Below are 12,499 nucleotides of genomic sequence, written 5' to 3' on the forward strand. Positions count from 1 at the left end.
TCGTCTGTGATTAACTAAACCTTTTGTTTATAAAAACCTTTGTTTCTTCAAGGCAGTACTTATCAGAATCTGATTAAGAGGAACTCTTTTTAATGTTAAAAACACTTCTCAGATATCCAACTGTAGTAGTTTCTGCTAAACAAATAGGCAATTCCTCAAAGATGCCCTTAACTCATCAATACTATTAAATATACCTATATGCCATTAATTACAAGAGCATTTACATTTATTCTAAAAACAAAATTACATGTGGACGACACTGTTTATTACTAAGGCTTTAGACAATGTCTGAGGGATATTTAAGGGTTTCTTGCAGCAAACCTGTATCACTTTAGGTGTCTGAGTCCGTAAGTTGAAATGAAAGAACTGAAGTTCTTTCATCTTTGTGACGTTTAAGCCAAAGCACACATGCGCACTCTCTTCTGAATACACTGTTCTATACTACTATAAGAAATGATAATGTCTATTTATACAAGTCAACGGGATCAGGGGGAAAGTTAGTAAAATCGAGGGGTATGACTGCACAATGTTAAGTCTTCCTAGAATGCTTTTCCATCCTTGTTTTTTTATTTTCATTTGAATAGCATATGAGACTGATAGAGACTTTATGAATAAGGATGCCCAACCCACTCATTTTTCATACAAGGGAACTCAAGTCCATGGACATTCTCTAAGTCAGAGAAGTTCTCCAGCTTGTCCCAAATCGTACTGCTATAATCAACTGTTCATTTGGCCAGCCTAGCTGCATTAACCTCTGGAGTTGGGAGAGCCCTATATTTTTATATATATGTGACCAAAATGGCAGTGAAAAGGTATCTGAAAGTCAAAATTGTAAGAGTCATGTTTAGGTTGATTCCTCAATCCACAGCTAGAGAATTCAGAGTCAAAGGACTTAGATCTTGATGAGAAAAGCTGAGAAGACTGTGAGTGAGCCATGTTTAAAAAATCTTCACACAAACCAAAAAAAATAAGATGTAAGAAGATTACAAATTTCTCTTGCTGAGGGACAGGTAATGTGCAGAGTTGCCACATTTTACCCCTGTACCAGATGTTTCATCTCAATGTTTCACTCCTTTCTGGATTATAATAAGGTTATTGATACCACGGCTCTGTAGTACATCACAGCTACAATGGTCAGTCAAAAAAAAAAAAAAAATCTGTGCCTTTCTGACACTTTAGTTTAGAAGAGGAAATAAGACATTAATCCAACAATCTCACCGATCCTTTCCAAAGACAATGAAAACAAGAATAGACATTATCCGCATTAACAGGGGAATAATAAGGAACCAAGGCTGAAGGATCACCCATGTATCAATCCTCATGACTGTGGTTTATGATGAAAAACACTAGAGCTGGTGTTCAAAGATAATTCTCTAGGAAACCATTTTTTAAATTTCTTTTTCAGAACTTTATTGTGGTCCTGCTAAAATTATCTTACACAAATTTTTTCCTCCAAACATGACACTTTCAGTGAAACTATTTTGGCAATCAGAAATATTGTGCTGGATCCTAAATGAAGAGACTGGTTCTACAAACACATTTCTCAAATACACTATCATTATCTGCTTGGGTATTTCAATGATGCACTTCTGCTAACGAACTGGAGAAACATTTAATCGTGCTTCAAAAAGACCACTCACACTTCATTTTAAGAACTGGAATGAAATTGCAATTCTAAAAACAGCTAATGAAAATCAAAATGCTGTGCAGATTCTCTAAAGGCAAAAGACAGAAAGAACAAAGGCTTACTTCAAAGAACTTCTGAATGACATAATTTCCAAATACATCCACCATCAGCTGGTAAGCGGCCTGCAGGATTTCATTGAAGACAAGTTGGCGTTCGGCTGGTGTGGCACGCTCAAGTTTCAGCTGAATGAATCTGAAATACAAAGTAAAAAGAGCAATCACAGCATTTTAGGAAGACTTGGAAAATATCTAAAGACTAGCTCAATTTATGTGATTTTTCAGTTCTGAAGCTATATGTATTTGTGTGCATATGCATTTACGTACACACACAACTGTTACTTAAATAAATCACTTGAGCTCACTTACTTGAAGAATTACTGAAAAGGAAAAAACAAGTTATACTGTGAAGTATTCCCTATTTTAACCAAGCTTTTAAAAGTATATTTAAGTTTCAGTATATGTCATTACAACAGGACATGTATTTATTTCCGTGTGGGATGGAAGGAAGAGATGAAAAGTGGGGCAGAAAAAGAGAGAAGAAGGTGAAGGCAAGAGGCACAACACCAGGAGAACTTGGCCAGACGTTTTCTCTTAGAAACCAGTCCCACATCAATAAACTTAAAAGCCCATGGTCCCTATTTTAGTCTTCAACACACACCCATATGAAGTGCACATGTAGTATGTGTTCATTAACGGTGTGGGACAGCAGTCATCTATGCGCAGTATCTTTCTAAAGTAGCAGCTACTCCGTTTGCCTTTTTTAGCTCAGGAGACTGTATTAAAAAAACTGTATTAAAAAAAACATGTTTTTCTCTTAATCTGGATTTAAATATGAAAATATTTAAATATGAAAAATCCTTGCCCAGTAGCAAGCTGGTAGAACTTAAAGAGGAGGCAAGTTCTTTGGGAGTTGTTTTAAAGGAACCATCAGAGAGAAAGAAAAAGGGAGAGAAGGCTGGATAATGTCACCATAACTCTGCCTTTTCCTGAGGACCAAGGTCCCTTTCTGTGAAGTCCACTGGAACAGGGACGGGTAACCAAAGCTAAATAATAGCATTTTCTAACCTCTGTGCAGACCCTTACTTCTACAGAAGGGAACAACAAAGGAAAGCAGTGGCAACAGCTTATTCCTGAGCCTAAGGACCCAAATTTGCAACTGAGCAGTATCTCTTTGAGAGAAAGATTCTTAACAGTGATTAAAGTAGCAAGTATTGTACACAAGTCTTTGTGTTACTATTTCTGTTTTTCTTGAACTGTAGACATTCTATGAGGTTCTCATGAGCAAATGAACACCAGGCTAATCTTTCAGAAAGGTAAAAAGGGTTGTTTCAGCATGTGATCCAGATTATTGTTGTTCAGTTCGCTCAGTCATGTCCGACTCTGAGACCTCACAGACTGCAGCATGCCAGGCTTCCCTATCCTTCACCATCTCCCAGAGCTTGCTCTAACTCATGTCCATCAAGTCAGTGATGCTATCCAACCACCTTATCCTCTGTCGTCCCCTTCTCCTCCTGCCTCTCATCTTTCCCAGCATCAATGTCTTTTCTAAAAAGTGTTTTCGTATCAGGTGGCCGATGTATTGGAACTTCAGTTTCAGCATCAGTCCTTCTAATGAATATTCAGGATTGATTTCCTTTAGGATTGACAGGTTTGATCTCCTTGCAGTCCAATGGAAGGACTCTCAAGGGTCTTCTCCAACACCATAGTTCAAAACCATCAATTCTTTGGTGCTCAACTTTCTTTATGGTCCAACTCTCACGGACATGACTACTGGGACTATAGTCACAGCTGTGACTATAGGGACCTTTGTTAGCAAAGGAATGTCTCTGCTTTTTAATATGCTGTCTAGGTTTGTCATAGTTTTTCTTCCATGGAGCAAGCGTCTTTTAATTTCATGGCTGCAGCCGCCATCTGCAGTGATTTTGGAGCCCAAGAAAATAAAGCCTTGTCACTGCTCCCATTGTTTCCCCATCTATTTGCCATGAAGTGATGGGACCGGATGCCATGATCTTCATTCTTTGAATACTGAATTCTAAGCCAGCTTTTTCACTCTCTTCTTTCACTTTCATCAAGAGGCTCTGTAGTTCCTCTTCGCTTTCTGCCATAAGGGTGGTGTCATCTGCATATATGAGGTTGCTGATATTTCTCCCAGCAATCCTGATTCCAGCTTTTGCTTTATCCATCCTGGCATTTCGTGTGATGTACTCTGCATCTAAGTTAAATAAGCAGGGTGACAATATACAGCCTTGACGTGCTCCTTTCCCAATTTTGAACCAGTCTGTTGTTCCATGTCTGGTTCTAACTGTTGCTTCTTGACCTGCATACAGGCTTCACAGGAGGCAGGTAAGGTGGTCTGGTATTCCTATCTCTTTAAGAACTTTCCATAGTTTGTTGTGATCCAGATTACTAAATGGCTATTGTCAATCACTTTGTATCTGATGGGTCTCACAGCCTCTAAAATAAATAATAGGAAGTATACCAAAAGGCAAATTTTGTTTCATTAATTTTATAGCAATTTCCTTAGTGTATACCTTATCTGAGGCATGGAATTTAAGGCATTAAGATTTCAGTTACCTTAAGTGCCAAAGCCAAGTCCTCACCTGGAACCATGCTGGTCTTGGGAAAACTCCATTATGTGCCCAGCAATCTCCCGCAATTGTAAATTGGGATATCGGTTATTTCGAAAATCTTCCAAAAGCCTGCTCCTGCCAGAGGGCATGACATCAGACATTCCGTATCGCAAACGGGAGGAGGAAAAAAGGGTGCTGCTGGGGCTGAAGAGGCTGGAGGCACTGCTCGCGCTGCGGTACTTGGCTTCAGCGCCTGGAGCAGCAGAGATGTATCTTCCACTGCCATTTGTGAGTCCTCCTGTTGGTTACAGAACAGGAGAACTCAAGACTCATTCTTAAGGAACTTTGTTCAAGAGAAGAAAAAGCATCCCATACATGAAATCTTGTATCACCTCTGATTTCTTTTCAAATCTGTTGCTTTTGTGTTAAGACTCAATTCTATTAGTGCCTTGATTTTTAGAAGGCCAACTCACTAAGTTGGAAGAAAACTTTTGCACAAAAATTAAGAGGAGATTGCTATTAAACACTGATAGGAGACTGCTAGCAATAATGGAGCAAGGGTTAGTGAGTCCCTTCATAAGTGAAATGAGGAGGAACGTTCCTGCTGTGTGAACCAGGGTCAGAAAAGACAAACTGCACAGAGACGAGAATGGTTTTCCACTCTCATCTCTGTGGAGATTCTTGCCATCAGTGAATAATCCCCACTCCCATCTGAAACCCTTCCTTTAAAAGAAAAATGGGGTACCCAGGTTAGTCTGTTTTATATAGTGTCCCCCCAAAAAGTTTTGAAGGCATAGTTTTGCCAGTAAATACAAGTATGAAAATCACTAAGGCAATGCAGGCCAATGATCAGACATAAAGGATAAAAAAAATAAAAAGGATATATGCTTTGAAATGGAAGGCTTTCAAGTTCTTCATCAGGAATGGGCAGCATCTAACTCCTACTGGAACAGAGCCTGAAGTAACTGCAGTAGCAACAACTTTCAGGCCACTAATACTGACTGCCATCTTGACTGCTGACAAGGGAATAAGCACTGTCAATCCCCAGACAGAAAAAATAAGAGGGAAGACTGAAAAGCCTATCAAAAGGTAAAACAGAATTTCAAAAATTATGAGTATCTATTTTCTTTGTTTTTTAATGATACTGTTTTTTTTTTTAACTTTAGATTGTACTATAAAAAGGACGTGAAGCCTTTTTTTTTATTTTTTTTTGGTTCTTCCCCCATTCCAACATTGCAAAGTAGGTAAGAAATGCCATTTAAACCACAAAGAGAGCAGATGAATAACAATCCAGGAACCATGAGAGAAGTCACCCAACATGAACTGCCTGTTAACTAGAGTTTTAATGACAGTCTGGTCTGGAGTTCAGTGGTGGCTACAAAGGGATACTCAGCTTGGATTTCTCCACAGAATTCTAGGGCCCAGTTTCAAAGGTCTGGGTCTCAATGAAAACTGTAGATCCAAAAGGAAATGGCTCACATTTTTAAATAATTAAATAAAAACTACTTACTGAGTATCTGTCCTATGCCAGCCTGTCTATGCTAACAATATTTCATACCCACTTTCTATCAAATTCTTACTGGCATTACGGAAAAGGGAGTTTTAAAAATCCCATATAAGTAACAAAATTAAGGCCCAAAGATATGAAATGCCTCTCCAAAGATACGAAACTCAAATTCACCATGGCCAGAATTTATCACAGAACTCTTAACTCCAGAGTTACAGCTTTGCAACCAACCACACGATTCTCCTTTTCAGATACAGTTATACAGTTTTCGTTTTCTAAAGGACATTGTTATTCTTGTCAAAATTCCATAGTATTTCTTAATCCAAAAGGAAAACATTTCTTTCAGCAAAGGAAGACAGGAGGCTTGTAAGAAAAAAAGAACAGTAGTCATATGGCTGCTTTTTATCCCATTTCAAAAATAATTTTTTTTTCCCCAGTCTGAGAAAGGATACAAACAGGCAAAGAGGAAGTAATCAGACAGGTCAGCAGCAATGGAAGAATGTGATAATACCAAGTAAGGTGGTGAAGAAGAAGGGATGGCAGGAATACACAAGGTTTTGAAACAACTCAAAGGTATTTTAAGAACCTGGTCACTAACAAAGGCACTTACTGAAAAGTAACAAATCAACAAAAAAACAACCAAACTCCTAAAAGGCCTGAGAAACATCCAAATTAACATGGAAGAAAGCCAGATCCTTGCTTTCAAGGCTGAATTGCGGGAACCAACCCTGAGCACTGCCCTACTTCTATACTTCAGTTACACAAGCCAGCAAATGCACTTACTGTTTAAGCCATTATCAGTTGGATTTCTGTTACTGGGGCTAAGAGCATACTGACTAGTCCATAACATAAAGGGTTGGAGTGAATAATGGGCAGATTTACACATCTGCCCTGAACTTTTGATTTTTGGCTCTGGTATCCTTGGATGCCAGACAGGATATACAAGCACACACATATATACACACAGCTGTTATTATTGAGAAAGGAAGTACACAAATCTGAAAAAAAAGTTTCTCCAGGTATTATAATATAAATGGCAAACTAACAGTTAATGGGAATATTCTGCTCAGGCCAAATAATTTTCTTTAAACATTAAGCCAACGGTTAAAATTTCTGCTTAAAAAATGTGGTTTCCTGTTGTTTCTGAAAAGGTACCTGGCAAAGAGTAGACCATCATTACTTGTTGATTGCAGTTTCTTTATAGATACATAAAGGCGTTTTCTAGTTCACCATAGTTTACACACATACATGCACTTAGGCCCCAACTTTCATCCCTTGGAGGTGGCCTCTCAGGGTGTTTAACACCTGTTTTAAAAAGAACATTTCATTCAGGCCCTCTAAGGGAGCCTCCTAATGATTCCACAAAGTTTTCAGCAATATTTTGATGGTGGTGGATTTCATAGAGCTGTGTCCTATGACATTTCTACAGAGATCAACAGCTTAAATGTTTTGTGTATGTGTAGGTCTCCTGCTTCACATGTAAGGAATGTGGAAGTCACCACTTCACCCTAACAACAAACAAAAAACTAAACAGCCTGAAAAATCAAAAATTCTTCTTGGATCCATAAAAGAGGGGAAAGTAAACAAAACCACTGCCACCAAGATCAGAGAAACAGATATACAGGTCATCACGGCTAACCTGACCACAGACTCAAATAGACACACTGCCTAAACCAGTACCAGACTAGGAAATCCTGAACTGTAACCAACAAACTATCAAGTGTTGACAACCCTAAAATATGCAACTCTAGCCTACTCAAACTATCTTGTCTCAATAAAGAGAGAAGGAAAAAAACTAAGAAACGCTTGTGAAGTTGACAGTCCAGAGATATAGGCTAACACAGTGAGACCTAATCGTAAGTCTATAGAACACTTTCCCTTCCCTCACACTTCATCATCACGTTATTAAAAACCTATTCATGAAATTTCCTTTCACTTGATATATCAGGCATGGCTATCAAGGCAGAGCAAAAGGCAAAAAAAAATAAAATCTGAAGAGTAAGAGCACACATCAGAAACATATATGACAGGGATACTAAAATTTTCAGAATGGGAATTTAAAACAATTATGATTAATATGCAAAGGGCCCTAAAATATACAGCATGCAGGAAGAGATGGGCAATGTAAGCAGAGAGATAGAAATCCTGAGAAAGAACCAAAAAGAAATGCTAGAGATAAAAAAAATATTGTAACCAAAATGAAGAACACCTTTGATGGGTTTATTAGACTGAATACAGATGAGGAAAGAATCTCTAAGCTAGAGGATCTATCAATAGAATCCTCAAAAATCAAAATGCAAAGAGAACAAAGACTCAAACAGAACAGAATATCCAAGGATTGTGGGGCAACCACAAAAACTGGAACATATACATAGTGGGGATATCAGAAGGAGAAGAAAGAAAGGAACAGGGGGAATATCTGAATCAATAATGACTAAGGATTATCTAAATCAATGTCAGACAGCAAACTGCAAATCCAGGAAGCACAGGGAACACCAAGCAGGAAAAGAAAGCAAAAAATTATACCGCCCAACTATCAAACTACATAAAAAATACTGAAAGAAGCCATAGGAGGAAAAAAGTCTTACAGAGGAGCAAAGCTAAGAATTACATCTGACTTCTCCTCAAAAAGCATGCAAGCCAGAAGAGAGAAGAGTGTAAGTTCTGAAGGAAAGAAACCCACCAACCTAGAATTCTATATCCTGCAAAATTATCCTTCACAAGTGAAGGAGAAATAAAGACTTTCTCAGCAAACAAAAATTGATGGAATTTGTTGCCAACAGATATGCCTTGCAAAAAATGTCAAAAGCGTTCTTCAGATAGAAGTATAAACAACACAGGCCACAAACTGATCCATATAAAGAAAGGAGGAACCTCGAAAAAAGAATAAAGAGAAAATTTTCTCTTATTCTTAATTGATCTGACAGACAACAGTTTGCTCCAATAATAGCAACAATGTATTCAATTATGCACACTTATGTCTATTTCATATACATACATATATACACACATATGATTTTTACACAGCTGAAATGAATGACAGTAATTACACAAGAGATAGCAGATAAAGGTTAAGATTATTTTGTGATTATAAAGTCCTTTTATGGCCTTATTTGAAAGTGGACCTCAGTTAACTGTAAATGTATAGTGACTCTAGTCAAACCACTGAAAAAGTTGGGGGAAAAAAAAAGGTAGTCGTCTAACTGATAGGCTAAGAAAGGAAATAAAATGGAATCATAAAAAATGCTCAATTAAAACCACAAGAGGCAGGGACTTCCTGGTGGTCCAGTGGCTAAGATTAAACACTCCCAATGCAGGATGCTCGGGTTCGACCCCTAGTCAGGGAACTAGATTCCACATGCCACAACTAAAGACTCCATGCAGCCAAATAAAAATTTTTTTTAAACCCACAAATGGCAGAAAAAGAATGAAAGACACAGAAACAAAAAATAGAAAACAACAAATATGGTAAACATTAATCCAACTATATCAATAATCACTGTCAATGATCTAAATGTACCAATTAAAGAGACTGTCAGAGTGGGTCAAAAAATGTGATTCAACATATGCTGTCTACAAGAAGCTAACTTTAAAAATACACACATACAAATTAAAAGTACCATGCTAATTAAGAAGTGCTTCAGTTACTTTATCCAAAAGGTTTTCTAGTATTCCAGACATCTAGGATCCCATCCTCTTGCTACGTGGAATGTTTTCATTCATCTGGTTTTGTTTTCTGTACTCAGAGATTTAGTAGATGACTAATGGGCAAAACCCTGCTTTCTTTGCCTTTTAAAGAAAACTTCCCAAGGCACTCAACATCTGGTTCTGAATTTAACACAGGCAGAGGCAGTGCTGCTCACAAAAATGTTTATAAAGTAAGTTTTCCCCAACCACTCCTTAATACCATAACCAAGCAACCCTTCATGAAAGTAAGCCTAAGAATAATTGTCTTTAGTGCATAATGCCGAATCCAAACTACGTTAACTTTCACTTAGTTAGTTTTGGAGATGACAAGTCACTTTCAGAGAACTAGGTAATCAGTCACAAAATGCTACATTTCCATTTAGAATAGAGAAGTGCCTGAAGGCACACACATGACTAGTAAACAACCTGAGATTACCACAGGTTACTGAACAATAAATTGGAAACATCAACTGCAATTCAGGCAGGGACAGGGAAAATTATTTTGTTTGATCTTTGTTTTTCTTAAAGGATTAGGAATTCTACCATGATAATAAAACTAAACACTTGCAAGCAAAGGACAACCCAAAATAAAACTAGAATTCTATTCACAATAGCATTAAAAAAATAAAATATACTAGATCTAGCTTAACAAAAAGCATGTAAACACCTGCACACTAAAAATTTCACAACTTTGCTGGGGAAAAACAGTGCACGCAAAAAGATGAACAATCACCTACCTTGTGCAATACACAAAATTAACTCAAAACAGACCAAAGACCTTATTTAAGAGCTGAAAAAACAAAAATTTTAGAATGAAACATAGGAGAACATCTTTAAGACCTTGAGTTAGGCAAAGATTTCTACACTATAAAGCATGATAAACTGGACCTCATCAAAATTAAAACTATTTTTAGAAAAATTAAAGTTATTGCACTTCAAAAACCACCATTTAAAAAGAAAAAGACAAGCAAGAGATCAGAAACTATGTATATGCAAAACACATATACATGAAGTCTGATAAAGGACTTAATTCCAGAATACAGGGCTTCTCAGACGGGGCACTCGTGAAGAATCTGCCTGCCAATGCAGGAGACCTAAGAGAGGCGTGTTCAATCCCTGGGTTGTAGAGATCCCCTGAAGGGCAAGGCAACCGACTCCAGTATTCTTGCCTGGAAAATCCCATGGACAGAAGAGCCTGGTGAGTCCATAGTGTCACAAAGAGTTGGACACGACTGAGGCAACTTAGCACACATCCAGAATATATAAAGAACCCTTACAATTTCATGGAATAAGACAAACAATGCACATCCAAAACTGGGCCCAAAAAATGAGTGGACATTTCACCAAAGATACATGAATGGTAATAAGCACATAAAAAGATGCTATACATTACTGTCATTAGGGAAATGCAAATTAAAACCACAATGACATTAACTATTTCATGCCCAGTAGAATGGCCATGTTATGTAAGAAAAATAACAATAAAATAACAAATGTTGGCAAGGATGTAGAGAAATTGGAATCCTCGTACACTGCTGGTGGGAATGTAAATGATGAAACTGGAAAAGTTTGAATTTGTCCAAAGTTTAACATAAAACTTTCACATTCAGCAATTCTAGTTCTACAGAAGTGAAAACATGTTTCCACAGGAAAACATCTAATAGCCAAAAACTGTAAATAACAAACATCCTTCAACTGTGAAAAGTTAGACAAAATGTGGCATTATCCAGAAAACAGAGGATAATTCAGCCAAAAATAAATAAATAAATAAACTACTGACACATACTATATCATGAATAAAATCTCAAAAACCTTTGAAGAAAAAAAAAAAAGGAAGTCAAGCAAAAGAGGTCACATACTGTATGGTTCCATTTATATCAAATGTTCAGAAAAGGCAAATTTAAAAACAGGAAGTAGGAAATTCCCTGGCAGTCCAGTGGTTAGGGCTCTGCACTTTCATTGCAGAGGGCACTGGGTTCCATTCCAGGTAGGGTAACTAAGAATCCGTAAGGCTCGAAGCACACACATCTCCACCTCCACATGCAAAAAAGAACACAAACACAAAGTACATCAGTGCCTGACTGGGGTTAAGGGCGTGAATGGGCTTCCCTGCTGGCTCAGCAGTATACAATCCACCTGCAATGCAGGAGTCGTAGAAGACGAAAGTTGGAGCCTTAGGTCAGGAAAATCCCCTGGAAGAGGCACAGCAACCCACTCCAGTATTCCTGCCTAGAGAATCCCATGAACAGAGGAGCCTGGTGGGCTAAAATAGGGTCATAAAGAGTCAGACATGACTGAAGTGACTTAGTGCATGCGCATGCACATACACAAAGGTGTGAATGGGGATTAACATAAATGACTAAGAAAAATCTTACAGAAGGGATGAAAATATTATCAAACTGATTTATGCTAAAGATCGCACAATATAGAAAGTTACTAAAAATAATTGAATTGTATGCTTTAAAGGAGTAGATTTCAAAATATGCAATATACAACTGAATAAAGCTGTTTTTGTGGGACTACCCTGGTGGTACAGTGGCTAAGACTCCATGATCCCAACTGCAGGGGACGTCAGGGAACTAGATCCTACATGTGGCAATTAAAGAATCCCCATGCCACATCAAAGATCGGAGATCCTGCGTGCCACAACTAAAACCCAGAACAGCCAAATAAACAGATATTTTTTTAAATAAATTGTTTTTAAAAATAGAAATCTGATCTTTAAAACAGGTGTGGAAAAAAACACTGAAGAATCTATAGTAGGCACTCGACATGTGAATGTTGAATAAATAAGGAGGAATATAATTACTGCAGGCAGTGATTTTTTATCAGAGTATTCTAACACGTGTCTGTCTACTGGGAGGAAGGGTGAAAATATATGATAACACTGAGAAAAGAGCCACACTGGGATAACAGACATACAAGCTGGAGTGTGCATTCAAACACTTATAGCTATGGGGTATCACGAAAGTCATTAAACCATGCTGAGTTTAAGTTTCCCCGTATAGAGTCATCTGAGTACTTAACACAATGAATGAATGCTTACTTC

At 37.7% G+C, this 12,499-nt stretch overlaps 1 protein-coding gene across 18 annotated transcripts in view; it reads right to left on the reverse strand.

Moving 5' to 3' along the window:
- PUM1 (pumilio RNA binding family member 1) overlaps window positions 1–12,499 on the reverse strand; it is a 122,895-nt gene that overhangs the window by 17,149 nt on the left and 93,247 nt on the right. For all 18 annotated transcript variants that reach the window (XM_043445943.1, XM_043445941.1, XM_043445940.1 and 15 more), the window contains 2 exons: window positions 4,287–4,554; window positions 1,750–1,879 (listed from right to left, as the gene is read on the reverse strand). In XM_043445943.1, the coding sequence (XP_043301878.1) occupies window positions 1,750–1,879; window positions 4,287–4,554 (398 nt within the window). The remainder of the gene's footprint in view (window positions 1–1,749; window positions 1,880–4,286; window positions 4,555–12,499) is intronic.

The sequence above is a fragment of the Cervus canadensis genome, chromosome 24, assembly GCF_019320065.1.
Source record: "Cervus canadensis isolate Bull #8, Minnesota chromosome 24, ASM1932006v1, whole genome shotgun sequence".
NCBI classification, from domain to species: Eukaryota; Metazoa; Chordata; class Mammalia; order Artiodactyla; family Cervidae; genus Cervus; species Cervus canadensis.